The sequence below is a fragment of the Aquarana catesbeiana genome, linkage group LG03 (genome assembly GCF_042186555.1).
Source record: "Aquarana catesbeiana isolate 2022-GZ linkage group LG03, ASM4218655v1, whole genome shotgun sequence".
NCBI classification, from domain to species: Eukaryota; Metazoa; Chordata; class Amphibia; order Anura; family Ranidae; genus Aquarana; species Aquarana catesbeiana.
In genome coordinates this window covers 197,760,247-197,778,699 of record NC_133326.1, presented here as the reverse complement: position 1 = coordinate 197,778,699, position 18,453 = coordinate 197,760,247, and the positions used below count along the sequence as shown (strand labels likewise).

The following is an 18,453-nucleotide window of genomic DNA, read 5'->3' as shown; positions in this document are numbered from 1 at the left end:
GCTGTATTAACGATCCGACGTTAGTATAGCGATCTCCCCCGCTGAGCTATTGTGTTCTGACAGGTTTTTTTAATAAAAGGTATTCGCAAAAACTGTCTGTGTTTTAATTTCTTTTTGCCACTTTTTTTGGTGAATGAGTACGGGGTACCATGTATCCCCTACCATGTATCCCCTACTACAGGTGTCAAACTGTCAAGTCACATGAGGCATTGCAAGGCAGGCAGTTACAAGCATGACTCCCACATGCAGATGTATGATGGGACTTGTAGTTCTGCAACAGCTGGGAGGGCCACCAATTTGACACCCCTGCGCCTACTCATTTAATTATGGGAGGGTGGGATCTGGGGACCCCCACAACCCTGGCATCAACATGGGGACAAGGTGCCTTGGGGTAGGGGAGGGCAGAGCCCCTCCTGCCCCAAAGCACCCCCCCATGTTGAGGGCATGTGGCCTGGAGGGGGTGGGTTGGGAGCACTCGCTTGTCCCCCCTCCTTTCTGGCCTGCCAGGCTACATGCTCGGATAAGGGTCTGGTATGGTTTTGGGGGAGACCCCACGCCATATTCTATTTAAATTTGTTTTTTTGGATCGAATTCATGCTCAAAACTGATCAAATGTGACATTCAGATGTGTTCCCATAGTAGGCAATGAGTCTGGAATATGCATCTGACACCCCCTGCAGTGCTCAGAAAACGCACAGGACTCGCTTTAAATTTGAAGCGAATTTGCACTTCCAATGCAACGCATATATGTGAACTGGCTCCACAGAAAGCCGATTTGATTCACAGGACATGTGAATAGGAGCAATTCAAAACGCATCCAATTTGCATATATGTGAACGGAGCCTAGATGTAGTTAGCCCAACCAACCTTTATCAAACATTAAATTTTGTATTCAAAATGTGCAATATTAGAAGAAATCATGAAGAAGCCAAATAAATAAATTGTGCCCCATCTAATCAGTACAAAGCAAAATTACATCACAAACTGGAAGCTGTCCAATGACTGATAACGTATATACTTGTCAGAAAGATGTGGACAGAACTCTTACCATTTCTAACTTCGAATCTATTCCTGAAAAGACTTTGAGTACTTTTAATAAATGGATGTTGAAATATTTCTTCATCCTCGTGGGATATCCTGGCGTAATGCCCAGTGGCTATAGCATCAGCTCCTAGCACAAATAAATAGATTGCTTCAACACAAAAAGGACAGATCTCTAAAGTTTTGATGGCCATAAAATAGACAGCAAATCCTGACAAAAACACCTTCATGGGTTTATTGTAACACTAAAATATTCAGTATTGCGAGTTTTCAAGAAAGTTGAAGTGTAACTAAAGGAAAAACTTTACAGTAATACCTTGGTTTGCGAGTAACGCAGAGTACGAGCATTTTGAAAGACGAGCAACATTTTTTAAACATTTTTGACTGGATATACGAGCGCTGTCTTGATTTACAAGCAGTAGTTTAAATGTAAAAACAAAAGAATTACACTCACAATGTTAAGAAGTCTGGTGCTCATCCACGTAAAGCCGCTGTATATATGTACAGTAAAGCCGCTGGTGTACAGTATACAGTACAGCGTTGTATGTGGCCAGAGATTCAGGGGCGATGGTGGCTCCCAGTGCTTCCTGGAGACACTCCCAGCTGGGTGGGGCAGGCGTAACGTGCGTTCGGTGCACCGGGAAGTGATGTCAACAGTTCCCGAGTGCCTCCAGGAACCGCTGGGAGCCACCATCGCCCCCAAACCTCTGGCCACATACAACGCTGTATACTGTACACCAGCAGATTTACTGTACATATAAGGGGGGGGGGGAGCAGCGCTCCAAATAGTTCAATATCAGTTGTACATAAGAAGTGAAAAGGTGTCTATGTGCAAAATAGAACTCAATCTTAATAATGCAACACAAAAATTCAAAAACAGTCCATAAGTGAAAAACAATCCAATGAAGGAATGATCTGTGCAGAGTGAAAGTAAAGGGATCTGTCCCCAGCACACTCACACTCAGGCTTCTTACCAGATGTAAAGGACCATAAATCATAATGGTCAAACGGGCAGCCGCACGTTTATCCAGCAGGGTAACCATTATATGGATCACAGACCGTATAGGAGAGACTCACAATGATAATAAAAAAAACGATTTTAAAAGATGACTACAATTACCTTCATACATATTCCTCAATGCATGATGTTCGTCACTCGGCCCATCCTCTGAAGATGTCTTGTTAATGACGAAATGCATCAGGGAATGGCCTACCAATGATGACTTCACGCACGCCCGATCGCTTACCAGTGGTAGTGTTTGAAGCCAACAGCCTGCTGCTCTTCTGTTATACAAAACAAATGCCTTTAATGTTTTGTATGAAGGTAATTGTAGTCTTCTCCTTTAAAATAAATCATTTTCATGGGCTTCACTATGGGAGTTTTCCTTTTTTTTTTTTTTTTTTTAATCATGGTGTCTCTTCTATACGATCTGTGATCCATATGACGATTATCCTCCTGGATAAACTTGCCGCTGCCTGCTATTATTTCATGATATGATTTATGGTTCTGGACATCTGGTTAGAAGCCTGAGCGTGAGTGTGCTGCTGGGGACGGATCCCTTTACTTTCACTCTGCACAGATCATTCCTTCATTGGATTGTTTTGCACTTTGACCCCTTTCACACTGAGCCGCCCCGTGCGTCAGGGGGTAAAGCAGCGCTATTCGGCTGCTAGCTGGGCTGTTTTAACCACCGCTAGCGGGCAAAAAGGGGTAGAATCTGCCCGCAAAATGCCACTGCAGCGGCGCTTTGCCGGCGGTATAGCAGCGCTGCCCCACTGTTTTCAATGGGCAGGGGGGCTTTAAGAGCAGTGAGTTCACCGCTCCAAAGAAGCTGCTGGCAGGACTTTTTCTGACACCCTGCCAGTGCATCGCTCCAGTGTAAATGGAGCCGCTGTTTCAGGGTGCTTTGCGGGCGCTATTTTTAATGCTATAGCTCCTGCAAAGCGCCTCAGTGTGAAAGGGGTGTTTTACACGATATCTGAATTTTTTGTGTTGCATTGTTAAGAATGAGTTCTATTTTGCACATGGACACCTTTTCACTTCTTATGTACAACTGAATGTTATATATTAAACTATTTGGAGAGTTTGGAGAGCAGCCCCCCCCCCCCCCCTATAATTTATTTATTAACTGGTATCACGGTTTGCTAAGTGACTGCTATTTTTCCTTATTTACACCGAGGGCAGAGTTTACATTCTTTTACTGTACATATACACCGCAGCTTTACATGGATGAGCTCCAGACTTCTTAACATTGTGAGTAAATTTTTTTTTTTTTTACATTAAAACATGGATCCCCCAACAAACACAGAGGTGCAGTACAGTATTGTGAGCTTTTACTCATATTTTGATCATTTTTATAGGAATAAACGGTTGTGGAACGAATCATCTTAGTTTCCATCATTTCTTATGGGAAAATTGTTTTTTTTTTGTTTTTTTATATCAAGAGTGCTCTGGATTACAAACATGCTTCTGGAATGAATTATGCTCGCAAACCAAGGTATTACTGTATCAACTATGACCATTATTATGATTCAACATAGTAATAAATCTCCTGCAGGCTGACAAGTCAGTCCGATTGTCCCGTTTTTTTTTTTTTTTGTTTTGTTTATTTTTACACACCTTCTTGCCACCAACTTTATACCATGACAAAGGCAGATTTTTAAGAAGTACAAACAATATAAACAATAACAGTGAATTTAACCACAGACACATATATAAAAAGGACTTACCTAAGTTTTCAATTGCATAAGTGAGAAAATAATTAAACTTAATATGCTTGTTGCACATTATATCTGGGTTTGGAGTTCTTCCTTTCTCATACTCATTCAGGAAAGAGCTAAATAAAATAAAATATATAAATAATAATAATAATAATAATAATAATATCACAGTGCATGAGCAAGCCACCAAACTATCACCATCAGGAATGTTCTGGCTGTAAATTTTCATGATATATAGATATATTCCTTTACATAGGTGTGCGTAGCACACGTAGGGCTAGGGAAAAAAAAAAAAAATCGATTTAAATCTTGAATCGAGTTGAGAGGTCAAATCGATTCAAAATTTAAACAAATCGATTTTTTTAGATTTTTTTTTTTTCACCGCGCCGGTCCTGAGGAGCTGCGGGCAAGGAGTTTTTAGGTGAGGCCGCGGCTTCAGCCTAGTCTGCGAGGCCGGACGCCGCAGACTAGGCCGAAGCCTCACCTAAAAGCTCATGCCTGCAGCGCCTCAGGACCGACGCGGTTTCCAAAAGAAAAAAAAAAAAAAACTTGATTCAAATCGTGAATCGAGTTTTTCTTTGAAGAGAATCGAAGATTTTTTTTTTAAAGAAAATCTCCCAGCCCTAAGCACATGTTACCTGAACACATCATGCCAATATTCCTTCACATATGAGATGCGGTGGAAAGGTATATCTAGTTTCTCACAGACTTTATAGGCATCTTCACAGTCACTTTCCGCAGTGCAGACTCCATGCTCATCTACAACGTCCCAGTTGTTCATAAACACACCTGTCACCTGATAACCTGAAAGGAAAAAAAAAAAAAAAATCAAGTTAGACTTACCGGTAACTCGTTTTCCAGGAGTCTTTCAGGACAGCACCTTGAGAGCGTGGCTCCACCCACTTGACAGGAAACACACCTGTTTAAAAGGAGGCTCCTTCCCACTTAGTAGTAGTAGTAGAGAACCTCCGGCCCAAGCTGGAACACATAATCAGAATATGGTTAGTCACAGCATAGTAATTTAATACAATAAGGGTGGGTTGCTGCTGTCCTGAAAGACTCCTGGAAAACAAGTTACTGGTAAGTCTAACTTGATTTTTCCCTTAACGTCTTTCAGGACAGCACCTTGAGAGGGTAATAGAGAATTACCCAATAGGGAGGGACCCCAGCCTGCAAGACCTTTGTGCCAAAAGCCTGTTCACTTGCTGACAGAAGATCCAGTCTGTAATGATGGACAAACGCAAGGTAACTTGACCACGTAGCCGCCTTACAAATTTGATTTGGGGTGGCACCAGCTATTTCTGCCCATGTAGTGGCTTGAGCCCTGGTAGAATGTGCTTTAAATTCCCAGCGGGGGGGATAGCCCCGATTGAGAGTAGGCTGCCAGAAAAGCAGATTTAAGCCATCTAGCTATTGACCCCTTAGAAGCTTGTTGGCCCTTCTTTTTTCCCAGAAAAAAAAAGTATAAACAAACAGAGAGTCAGAGGACCGAAAGTTTTTTGTTACTTCCAGATACTGTAATAAAGTCCTTCTTACATCCAAATTGTGGAATTTGCTTTCTTTTTCCCCCCCGAAGGGTTTGAGCAAAAGGTTGGCAGGATGATCTCCTGCGACCTGTTGTGGGCTGATGCCACCTTTGGCAAAAACCCCAGATCGTTTTTGAGTATAATCCTATCTGTGTAGATGGCTAAAAAGGGTTTTTTAACAGATAGGGCGTGCAGCTCACTAATTCTCCTTGCTGATGTTACTGCAACCAAAAATAAGGTTTTAAGAGAAAGATTCTTCAGGAGAGATTTCTTGTAGTGGTTCAAAAGGTTACTTTGTGAGGGCTTGTAGGACCACTGATAAATCCCAATTGGGAAAGTGCTTAGCCGGAGCTGGTCTGGATCTGGTAAGCGCCTTGAAAAATCTTATAACCAAGGGCTCAGAAGTGATTGGTCTTTCTAAAAATACTCCCAATGCGGCTATGTGCACCTTAAGCGTGCTGACTGACAAGCCTTTGTCTGCCCCATATTGAAGGAATTCTAAAATTGACACTAAATTTTTTACCTTTCTTTTTGTTGAATGACAGAAAGAGTTGTAGACTTTCCAATATTTAGCATAGATTTTTCTGGTCACTATTTTTCTACTGGAAAGTAAGGTAGTTACCAAAGGTTGTGACAGACCTTTAACAACTGCTCCTCAGATACCAGGCGGTGAGGCTTAGACTGGCCACTTCCAGATGCTGTATCGGACCTTGTAGGAGCAAGTCTTGCCGGTGAGGCAGCTGTCAAGATGGTTTGACTGCCATCTGCAGAATGGTGGTAAACCATGCCCTTTTTAGCCAAAATGGAGTAATTAGAATTACTGCCACTTTTTCCCTCTGTATTTTTCTCAATACCAATGGGATTAGTTGGAAAGGAGGAAAGACATAACCCAGATGAAAGGTCCAGGGCTCAATTAATGCATCTGTCCCCTGGAAACTCTTGTTTCTGTGAATCAAGAAGAATACCAGGAGTTGCGTATTTTTCTTCTGACGCAAATAGGTCTATTTGTGGTTGACCCCAGGCCCTGGTAATCATTGCAAAAATTTCTGGATTCAAGTTCCATTCTGCCTCCTGAATCCGCCTTCTGCTTAGATAATCTGCCACTACATTTAGGGTGCCCTTGAGGTGAACGGCTGATAAGGACAGTACATGATTTTCTGCCCAAACCAGGATCTTTGAAGCTAGCAACTGCAGTGTTTTGCTTCTTGTGTCCCCTTGCTTGTTTAGGTAGGCTATGGTAGTGGCGTTGTCTGAGAGGACCTGGACATGGCAACCTTGAAGGATTGGAGAGAAGGCATCTAATGCTAAGGCGACTGCCCTTAGTTCCCTCCAATTTGAGGACCTCTTTGCCTCTGTGAGACCACACTCCTTGCGTGAAGTTTTGACCCTAGTGAGCTCCCCAACCCCACACGCTGGCATCTATCGTTACCACCTTTTCTATTGGAAAAGACCAGAGCAGGCCCTTTGACAGATTTTCCTGACTTCTCCACCACCAAAGCAATCTTTTGACTTTGGTGGGGATTTTTACCTTTGCTTCCAGAGATTCTGTCCTGTGATTCCATATTCTCAGGAGAAAAGTCTGAAGAGGTCTGAAATGTAACCTTGCCCATTGAATGGCTGGCATGATTGAGGTTAGAGTTCCTATGGATGACATGACTTGCCTAACTGATAATTCCTGATTTGTCTGTAAGGAGGCTATCACATTTTGGACTTTTACCTTTTTCTCTTCTGGGAGAAAAACTCTGTTCCCTTGAACAGATCTGATACCCCAGGAATAGTACTTCCTGGGCCGGACTGAAATTTGACTTTTGCACATTTATAATCCAACCTAAGGCTTCTAGATGACCTTGGGCTTTTCCGAGGTCCTCTAACAATTTTTCCCTGGAAGGGGCAAAGAAGAGTAGGTCGTCCAAGTACAGAATTACCGAAATCCCCTGCAGGCGAAGAGGTGCAAGTGCTTCTGCCATTATCTTTGTAAATATTCGTGGGGCAGAAGAAAGGCTAAAGGGGAGGGCCTTGAATTGTAGGTGCAGAACCTCTTTCCCCAAATTTTTCGCCATCCTTAGGAATTTGAGACTGCGGGGCTATGGGGATATGCAGATAGGCATCTCGAAGGTCTATTGATGCCATAAAGCATTCCTTTGTCAATAGTTTTCTGACCGTGAAGATGGAGTCCATACGAAACCTTTTGTACAAGACTGATCTGTTCAGCGGTTTGAGGTTTAGGATTAATCGGAAATCTCCGGATGGCTTTTTTTTATCAGGAATATATGGGAATAAAATCCCTGATAAAGCTCCCTCTGTGGAACGCGAGTCACAACTCCTTGATCGAACAGGTCTTTTAACAGGTTCTTCATTGCTAGGGACCTGGTTACATCCCTTGGAAGATTTGTCACCAAGTACCTTTCTGGGGGGAGATCTGAAAATTCTATACTGTAACCCTGGGCTAGCACATTCAGAATATACTGGTTTTCTGTTATGCTTGCCCAATAGGGGAGAAAGCCCTGAAGTCTTCCACCCACCTGTAACCGGCTGTCATTGCATCTTGCTGGATGACGCAGGAGGATGGAAAAGGACATTCCCTTTGCCTGTTCCCCTCCGCCCTGACCAACTTTTCTTTTTCTCTTAAAGCTTGTTTTGTTCCTGAGCCCTTTGAGGACGAAAAAAACATTTGACTGGCTGTTTCTTCTTGACAGGAAAAAGATTTCTTTTTATCTTCAGTCCTGTCAAGAACTGAGTCCAAATCAGGACCAAACAATAAATCCCCTAGGAAAGGGACCCCGCATAATTTATTTTTAGATGCTGCGTCCTCCTGCCAGGTTTTCAGCCATAATGCCCATCTAACTGAATTAGTAAGGGCTGCAGCTTTAGCTGTCATCCTGATAGGCTATGGCCACTGAGTAGAAAAGGAATCAAGGATGAGCTTTAAGCTGATTTACCCAATACTCCAAGTTTCTGGAGACGCAAGTAGTTGCCATTGCTGGCTTAAGGTTGCCCATAATGGATTGCCAAGCCCTCTTGAGTTGTTGATACATTTTTTTTATCCATGGGGTCTTTTAAGATCCCCATGTCCTCAAATGCCAGATCAGTAGATCTTGATACCTGGGAAAAGGCTGCATCGAGTTTTGGAACCTTATTCCAGAGAGCCGCTGGGTCTTCATCAAAAGGGAACCTTCTCTAATGAGCCCTAGAGAAGAACGGTTTCCTATCAGGATCAGCCCATTCTTTCTTGATTGTTTCAGAAATCACTGCGTGGACTGGAAAGGTACAAGTCTTGGGCTTGTTAAGCCCTGCATACATTTTGTCATGTAAACACATTTCTTTATGCTCTTCCTCCAGGCCCAGAGTAGCATAAATAGCCCTCAAAAGGCCGTCCACTTGATCCAAAGACAATTTATATTTGGAAGACATATTCTCCAGCTCATCCCCATCCTCATCTGATTCATTAGAATGAGAGGGGGAAAGCCCTTCCTGGTTCAGAAGACCCATTTCTGCCTCCACTGCCGGGACTAACAATGAGCCTTGAGAGGACTGTGAGGTAGTGGGCTGACTTGTGGATGGATTTGTAAGCGAGGATCTGAAGGATTGAATGGTAGCATCCAATTCCTTTTTGGCAGATGCGATCAGATCGCTGCATACGGAAGCGATTTCTTCCTTCACCAAGGAGTCAATGCATGCTTGACATAAAGTCTTTTTCCAGCCTTCAGTTAACTTAGTTTTGCATGAAGGACATGTCTTTTTAATCCCAGGGTCAGAGCTCTTGGTCTGCCATGATAAGGGAACAAAAAAAGAAAAAAAAAAAAAAAAAAAAAAAGGACAAACCATCCTTTAGAGTCAGCCTGAATACTCAAGATGCTCACCACAGGTGCACAGTGAGAAAAAAAACATCAGACTCATGTGCCCTGATAGGCCCCTCCGCCACCAGGGGGAAAAAAATTACCCTCAAGCCCCACTAAACATTTAAGGAGAAGAGAGCTAGAGAGAGACCCCACAGTAAAGTTGAGCAGAATCTACAGTCTGCTCCTTACCTGGGCCTTGCTGGTGCCTAAGCCTGTCCCACTTGCTGCGGTTCCTGAGTCCATGCTGAGGCAGCAGCGTGATGCTTGTGGTGAAAACGCCGGTTCCGGACTTCAATAACGCCTGTGCGCCGCACCGGAACCGAAAATATGTAGGCACCAAACCTATTCCTCCCTCCTTCCCCTGCGCTTCCGGCGGAAATGACGCCTAGCGCCTGCTCGTCAGATGCCGCCCCACTTCCGGTTACCTCACATCCGGCGGATGCAGTCCTCTGACTGCCCTTCCCAAGATGGCGGCGGCGTCAGAAAAAAGAGGCATGACCTGGACAAAAAAAGTGCCTGCCATGCCTGACGCCCCCCTGCCCGGGAGCGGCGATTCCTGGAGCAGTACTGGCTCTCCCTGAGCACTGACGAAGGAGAAGGAGCCCATCCACCCGGCACCACGTAACCCTGTGGAAATGGGAGGAACCAGCTCTCTTGAGGTAGGACAAAAAATAGTGGAGTAGGGAGCCTGGCCTCTCAGGACAGCGCCTTGAGAGCTCCAAACTCCCACATGTGTTCCCTCCGGAGGAAACACAAAAACTGATAAGTGGGAAGGAGCCTCCTTTTAAAGTTTGGTGGAGGTACGTTTCCTGTCAAGTGGGTGGAGCTACGCTATCAAGGTGCTGTCCTGAAAGACGTTAAGGGAAAAAACACATTCTACATAATCAAGAAATGTTCTCATGTCCAATGTGCTACCTAATCTGCTGAGGTATCAACGCACTGTCATTACAAGCTCAAAACTTCGTGTCATTTCAACTTAGGCCTCTTTCACACGGATGATCCGTATGTCCGTTTTTCATCCATCCGTTTTCGGATGAAAAACGGACATACAGTCATCCCTATGGAGCGTCGGATGTCAGCGGTGACATGTCCGCTGACATCCGACCCGCTCCGATCCGAAAAGTGTAACGGAGGAAAAACCTACTTTTTCCTCCGTTTTCGGATCGGATCGGATGACGACGGACACTACGGACCGTCATCATCCGATCCCCCCATAGGGGAGAGCGGCGCTCTGACAGGTCCGTCGCTGCACAGTGTGCAGCGATGCACCTGTCATCTTCCTGCTCAGCGGGGATCGGCGGAGCTATCCCCGCTGAGCAAGCGGATGTTCACGGGGCGGATCATGACTGATCTGCCCCGTGTGAAAGAGGCCTTAGGCAGCGATTCCTCCCACAAGCAGCATTTTTTTTTGACACAGCACACCACAATGCATGGTAATGAAGTACTGTGCGCTGTGGTGCACTAATACACGTGGGTCAGAACTGCACATTACAGGTCAACACATGCAACATGCAATGCGCACGTAAGCACAATGGAGGTAAAGCTGAATTCCAAGTTCACATACACTGACACCCTGATGTAAGAAGTCAATGCTATTCCCATTTACTCAGGGCTCACAATAGAGTGCATGACTTAAAGTGATTGTAAAGTCTTGTTTTTTTTTTTAGTTAAAAAATAACAAACATGCTATACTTACCTGCTCTGTGTAGTGGTTTTGCACACAGCAGCCCAGAGCCTCCTCTTCTCGGGTCCCTCTTCAGTGCTCCTGGCCCCTCCCTCCTGTTGAGTGCCTCCACAGCAAGCAGCTTGATATGGGGGCACCCGAGCCGAGTCACAGCTCCGTGTGTCCATTTAGACATGGAGCCACAGCCCGGCCCCCTTTCTCTTCTCATTTGCTGACTGAGTTTGATTGACAGCAATGGGAGCCAATGGTGCAGCACTGCTGTCTCAGCCAATGAGGAGGGGAGTCCCAGGCAGTCGAGACACTCGTACAACATCGCTGGATCAAGATGGGGCTCAGAGGTAAGCATTTGCCGCACAGAAGGTTTTTTATTTGAATGCATAGAATGCCTTTACAATCACTTTAATGCACTGTCCTATTTTTTGTTTTTTTAAATACTTTATTTCATATACTAGCAAACTGGAGATTTATTCATTTAAAGTGCAGCATTCTCCAATACACTAGAACACAATCCCTAAAATTCATAAAGAGCATTGTAGAAACTCTTTAGAAACGTCTTGTGGTAGTGAAACCAATGACAGAATGCACATCAGATACATTTGTTGGAATGGTTTATACGAAGCTGTCACAACTCTGGCAAAAATGTAGCAACAACTCCACTGCAAAGTGGCAGGGATTTAAGCTGACCATAGGTGGGTCTGTTTTTTTTTTTTTTAAAACTCAACCCATCGGTTGAATGGGGAAAAAAAAAAAAGCAGATCTCGATTCCCATATCCATGCATTTGAGGTGGAGTGGGAATCCTCCTCGCTGGGTCTTTTATTCTGACAGCAGGGGGGGACTTCAGATATGGGCTGCAGAATTTTCAACAGGACGGTTGTAGAGAAGTACAGTGATATCTCGGTTCGCGAACAGAAGAGTTCACATAAATTTGCTTCGGTAGGCAAACTCTGCTTCAGTTCACGAATCGCGGCCATCTTCCCTGCTCTGACATGTGGTCGTGACTTCCTGTAGGTGAGATTGCAGTCACAGAGACACTGAAAGTGTACAGTGAAGACACTTACAGTGTTGAGAAGCTTTTTGGTGTGCTTTTTAACACATACTGTACCAGACATTCAGTATGGCTCCAAAGAAAATTCAGAGCAAGCATGGTGGTAAGAAAAAAATGCAGAGCGGAAATGCAGGTGACAAGATGGCGCAGAGCGGAAATGCAGGTGACAAGATGGCGCAGAGCGGAAATGCAGGTGACAAGATGGCGAAGTCGACAATCTTGACTATTTTGAAGACGAAAGCTGCCATTAAAAGGAGCTGATGTAGAAAAAGGAGTAACGATGATAGCCAAGCAGAGGACGCAAGTGCTGGAAGAGGTGAGAAAAACTTTTGTTAGTGTGCAGGAATGAGAAACAGTTGGCAGGTGATAGTGTTAGTGAAGCCAAGAAAAAAAAAAGCCAAGAAATTGCACAGTAGCAAGTAGGGAATTTAAAGCCAGTGGAGGGTGGCTTGAAAAATTCCACAAGAGAAGTGGCATCCACATTGACATGGTGAGGCTTCAAGTTCTGACAAGGCCGGTGCAGAAGCCTACAAGGAAGAATTTGCGGAGTTCATGAAGACAGAAGGATACATCGCTCATCAAGTATTTAACTGTGACGAAACAGGGCTCTTCTGGAAAACGATGCCAAACAGAACCTATATAACTCAGGAGGAAAAGGAGCTGCCGGGGAACAAGCCCATGAAGAACAGATTGACCCTTTTGCTGTGTGCAAATGCAAGCGCTGATCTGAAGATTAAGCCACTACTGGTGTACCATTCTCAGACCCCTCATGCATTCAGGGAACAAGGCCAGACTGCCTGTCATGTGGAGGGCCAATGCGAAAGCTTGGGTCACAAGGCAATTGTTCATGGAATGGTTGCATGAGATGTTTGCACCCACCATAAGAAAAAAATATTTGACAACCAACTGCCTGAAAGGTGCCTTCTTCTGATGGACAATTCCCCGGCACACCCTCCAGTCTTGGTGGATGATATGGACGCCGAGTAGGACTTCATACAGGTCAAGTTAATCCTCCCCCCCACCCAACACGACACCTCTTTTGCAGCCCAAGAACCGGCAAGTGATGTGCAACTTCAAAAATCTGTACACAAAGGCCCTCTTCACTGTGTGTTTTAATGTCACTAAAGAGACGTCATTGAGTCTGAAAGAATTCTGTAAGAAACATTCCAATGTTCTCCACTGCATTGACCTCATTGATAAAGCCTGGGAGGAGGTCACTCACCAAACCTTAAACTCAGCCTGGAGGAAACTGTGGAAACTTGGAAGGGTCTGATGCAGAGGTAGTGGAGGAGATTGTGTCCATGGGCAACAGTATTGTTCTGGACGTCGATGGTGCAGACATAGAGGCGCTTGTTGAGGAACATAAGGAGAAGCTGACCATGGAGGAACTTTCTGCACTCCACAGTGAGAAGCAGAAGACACTTATTGAGGAGCATTCCACAGAGGAAGACAGGTAGGAGGTTAGCAGCGATGCCATGAAATCCATTATTGAAAAATGGAATGAGTGCCATGATTTTTTTGAGAATCACTACCCCAACATAACTGTAACGAGCCGGATGTTAATGCTGATGAACAATAACGTGGGCTCTCATTTCCGGAGGGTTATGCAGCCCAGGAAAAGACAAGCAACACTGGACAGATTTTTCACCAAAACTGAGACTGCAGCTAAGAGGTAAAGAGAGGAAACCCCTGATAGGAGATCTCCCCAATGTCCTTATGTAGGGGGACTCACCCTCTGAACAATAACCGCCTCCCACCTGCCTTCCTCCATGCCAGAATTCGTCTCAAGCAAGGTTAGTGATCTCTCTCTCTTTTCATACTGAACTGTACTTTGTTTCATATTTTTGTGGTTCAAAAACAAAAAAGTTCAGACTGGATCAACCTGATTTACACTGAACCCTATGGGAAAATTTGCCTCTGAGTCGGTTCATGACCAATTCGGTTCGTGACCAAAGTTGTTGAATTAAGTTCTTGAACTGAGGTATAACTGTAGATAAAGCAACTTCTGTACAACCACAGTGTCCATACATTGATCATCCCTGCTGACCCAGACAGATTTTCATCCCTTATTGGGCAGATTAATAGGCAGAGAAGCTATGGACATTGTGGCTTCCACACAGGTTTGCAAATATGTGCAAACCCTCTGTTTTTAAAAAGGAGTTGTAAAGGCAGAAGGTTTTTGATCTTTATGCATTTAAATAAAAACCTTCTGTGTGTAGTAGCCTCCCCAGCACCACCCTAATACCTACCTGAGCCCCTTCTCTCTCTAGTAAGGATGGGCTCGGGAGTGTTCGCACACTCTACGTGTGGAGCCCACCAGGAAGTCAGCACGGCGCTGTACTAATCACATGCAGTGAGACATTTTCTCGATGTGTGGCTGCAGAGATCTGGAAACATCTCACTGCCTGTGATTGGTGCAGCGCTATGTCGACCTCCTGGCGGGCTCTGCACGTGGAGTGTGTGAACACGCCCGAGCCCATCCTTACTAGAGAGAGAAGGGGCTCAGGTAGGTATTAGGGTGGTGCTGGGGAGGCTACGTCCACGAATGTCTCAGCTGTCAGGGGCTCTCCTCCTGATTGCCAAGACACAGCAGCGGCGCTATTGGCTGCCCCTAGAGGGGGTGGGGCCGGGGGTCAGTGTCTGAATAGAGACACAGGGAGCCGGGACTCAGCTCGGGGTGCCCCTCATAGCAAGCTCCCAGGAGGGAGTGGCCAGGAGCAGTGAAGAGGGACCCGAGAAGAGGAGGATCCGAGCTGTTCTGTGCAAAACCGCTGCACAGAACAGGTAAGTATAACATGTTTGTTATTTAAAAAAATGTTTTAAATGAGACTTTACAAACCACTTTAATGTGAATTGTTGGACAGAACCAATTTGGTTTGTTCGCAGGCTAGCTGGTAAGTGTGCTGGGAAATTCTTGGAGGAGAGGTTGGCTGCTGCATAGTAACATGTTTATTTATTACAGGTACTTATATAGCATTGGGGTGCGCTACCTACAGGGCTTGGGGGAGCGCTCAGTACAGACTGCAGGGTTTGGGGGGTGCGCTCCATACAGACTGTAGGGCTCTGGGGGGGGCGCGTTCCGTACAGACTGTAGGGTTTTGGGAGGTGCGTTCCGTACAGACTGTAGGGTTCGGGGGGGGGGGGGGCGCGTTCCGTACAGACTGTAGGGTTCGGGGGGGGCGCGTTCCGTACAGACTGTAGGGTTCGGGGGGGTGCGTTCCGTACAGACTGTAGGGTTCGGGGGGGCGCGTTCCGTACAGACTGTAGGGTTCGGGGGGGGCGCGTTCCCTACAGACTGTAGGGTTCGGGGGGGGCGCGTTCCCTACAGACTGTAGGGTTCGGGGGGGGCGCGTTCCCTACAGACTGTAGGGTTCGGGGGGGGCGCGTTCCCTACAGACTGTAGGGTTCGGGGGGGGCGCGTTCCCTACAGACTGTAGGGTTCAGGGGGGGCGCGTTCCCTACAGACTGTAGGGTTCAGGGGGGGAGGGGCGCGTTCCCTACAGACTGTAGGGTTCAGGGGGGGAGGGGCGCGTTCCCTACAGACTGTAGGGTTCAGGGGGGGAGGGGCGCGTTCCCTACAGACTGTAGGGTTCGGGGGGGGGGCGCGTTCCCTACAGACTGTAGGGTTCGGGGGGGGGCGCGTTCCCTACAGACTGTAGGGTTCGGGGGGGGCACGTTCCCTACAGACTGTAGGGTTCGGGGGAGGCGCGTTCCGTACAGACTGTAGGGGTTGGGGGGGGCGCGTTCCGTACAGACCGTAGGGTTCGGGGGGGGGGGCGCGTTCCGTACAGACCGTAGGGTTCGGGGGGGGGGCGCGTTCCGTACAGACCGCAGGGTTCGGGGGGGGGCATTCCGTACAGACTGTAGGGTTCGGGGGGGCGCGTTCCGTACAGACTGTAGGGTTCGGGGGGGGGCGCGTTCCGTACAGACTGTAGGGTTCGGGGGGGGGCGCGTTCCGTACAGACTGTAGGGTTCGGGGGGGGGCGCGTTCCGTACAGACTGTAGGGTTCGGGGGGACGCGTTCCGTACAGACTGTAGGGTTCGGGGGGACGCGTTCCGTACAGACTGTAGGGTTCGGGGGGGCGCGTTCCCTACAGACTGTAGGGTTCAGGGGGGGAGGGGCGCGTTCCCTACAGACTGTAGGGTTCAGGGGGGGAGGGGCGCGTTCCCTACAGACTGTAGGGTTCGGGGGGGGCGCGTTCCCTACAGACTGTAGGGTTCGGGGGGGGCGCGTTCCCTACAGACTGTAGGGTTCGGGGGGGGCGCGTTCCGTACAGACTGTAGGGGTTGGGGGGGGCGCGTTCCGTACAGACTGTAGGGTTCGGGGGGGGGGGCGCGTTCCGTACAGACCGTAGGGTTCGGGGGGGGGCGCGTTCCGTACAGACCGCAGGGTTCGGGGGGGGCATTCCGTACAGACTGTAGGGTTCGGGGGGGCGCGTTCCGTACAGACTGTAGGGTTCGGGGGGGGCGCGTTCCGTACAGACTGTAGGGTTCGGGGGGGGGGCGCGTTCCGTACAGACTGTAGGGTTCGGGGGGGGCGCGTTCCGTACAGACTGTAGGGTTCGGGGGGACGCGTTCCGTACAGACTGTAGGGTTCGGGGGGACGCGTTCCGTACAGACTGTAGGGTTCGGGGGGACGCGTTCCGTACAGACTGTAGGGTTCGGGGGGCGAGTTCCGTACAGACTGTAGGGTTCGGGGGGGGGGCGCGTTCCGTACAGACTGTAGGGTTCGGGGGGGCGCGTTCCGTACAGACTGTAGGGTTCGGGGGGCGCGTTCTGTACAGACTGTAGGGTTCGGGGGGGGCGATCCGTACAGACTGTAGGGTTCGGGGGGGCGATCCGTACAGACTGTAGGGTTCGGGGGGGCGCGTTCCGTACAGACTGTAGGGTTCGGGGGGGGGCGCGTTCCGTACAGACTGTAGGGTTCGGGGGGGCGCGTTCCGTACAGACTGTAGGGTTCGGGGGGGGGGCGCGTTCCGTACAGACTGTAGGGTTCGGGGGGGCGCGTTCCGTACAGACTGTAGGGTTCGGGGGGGGGCGCGTTCCCCTCAGACTGTAGGGTTCGGGGGGGGTGCGTTCCGTACAGACTGTAGGGTTCGGGGGGGGGGCGCGTTCCGTACAGACTGTAGGGTTCGGGGGGGGGGGGGGCGCGTTCCATACAGACTGTAGGGTTTGGGGGGGGCACGTTCCATACAGACTGTAGGGTTGGGGGGGCACGTTCCATACAGACTGTAGGGTTCGGGGGGGCGCGTTCCCCTCAGACTGTAGGGTTCGGTGGGGGGGGGCGCGTTCCCCTCAGACTGCAGGGCTCGGCGGCTGCAATGTGTACAGACTGCAGGGCACGGGGGTGCGCCATGCACAATGTGCAACCTCCCAAATCTTTGTTGCATCGCTAATCACTGCTACCTCTCCCTACTACCCATGTATTTGGCTCTGTTCTACCTCCCTGTGTAGGCGGTGCCGCCTGGCAGGGGAGTGAGATTGTTCTCACTTCAGGAGAGCTATCCCCATCCTGTAGGATATGTGACATCCGGAAGCCAATGAAAACAAAGTTGTCCGTTGTAAACACAGAAGGCTTGACAGGGGGGAGGGTGATAGCTGAAGATAGCAGAATAGAGTTCCACCACAATCTGGCTGCAAAACTGGGTGAGAGGGCCACATGACAAGGCCCGGTGGCCCAGATTTGTGGCTCTTGTGTGTGACACATGGGCTTTAGCCATTGCAGTTCAGGGACAGCCCCATTAGAAGGGATGATTTCTCCTTTCCCCAGAGGACATTTATAACAAATGATCCGATGGGACAATGTGAGATATGTGACGTGTAGTAGAGGTGATCTATAGTGTACAGTGATCATAGATCTGATGATGGATCACATGGCGCTGGATGCCCAGTCCCCACCTCCAGTCCTCCTATGGGGGTCCCTCTATACTACCCATATGGGAGGACTCCTATGGTTTCTGCACACAGCACCTAATCCACCGGGTCAGGAGCTCCCCCTAGTTGTCGGAAGAGGTGAAGCCCTCCGCTGGGATCCCTGTGTACACCTCCTAATAGGAATGAATGGCGCCGTGTCCTGTCTGTCCTCCTCACCTCTCCTCTTCAGTAGCAGAGCCGCCACAGCACTGTCCACCCCTCCGGACATGGCACACACCACCCGCTGTACCACCTGCATGCTCCTCACGTACACCTCCACCTCCCTCAAGGACAACCGGCACAATTCATAGGAGGTGCAAGACACACAAATCACCGGCCAGAAACTTCCACCGCGACCGGGAGTTCCCACGCCTCCTTTATGGTAATATCATGAGCGGCCGCTAGGTGTCAGAGCTGTCCTAGAAAACACGGAGGTGACCTGCGTGCTCTCTGGGTGATATAATGATCAGTCAGCATGGGGGGGGAGGAGCTTAGATGTGGTGAGCCTTTCATGTACAGGAAGTAATACACACAGCACCAAACTGTCCCAGAGAAGAATGTTTATTGCATGTTTATGGAACTGACAAGTTATATCTACATACGTTGGATGAATTATAGTTTATATAATAAGTTATATATCTATATATAATAGAAATAAAAATACAAGTATATGTGTAAATACA

The 18,453-nt window shown here is 48.0% G+C and overlaps 1 protein-coding gene across 1 annotated transcript in view; it reads right to left on the bottom strand.

Moving 5' to 3' along the window:
* The window catches only part of TRMU (tRNA mitochondrial 2-thiouridylase), a 40,236-nt gene extending 22,050 nt beyond the window's left edge, over window positions 1-18,186 (bottom strand). The window contains exons 1-4 of the mRNA XM_073619702.1: window positions 17,948-18,186; window positions 4,401-4,566; window positions 3,772-3,878; window positions 1,049-1,171 (exon numbers count right to left, since the gene is read on the bottom strand). Coding sequence (XP_073475803.1) covers window positions 1,049-1,171; window positions 3,772-3,878; window positions 4,401-4,566; window positions 17,948-18,029 — 478 coding nt within the window. The 5' untranslated portion in view covers window positions 18,030-18,186. The remainder of the gene's footprint in view (window positions 1-1,048; window positions 1,172-3,771; window positions 3,879-4,400; window positions 4,567-17,947) is intronic.
* Between the last annotated feature and the right edge of the window lie 267 nt (window positions 18,187-18,453).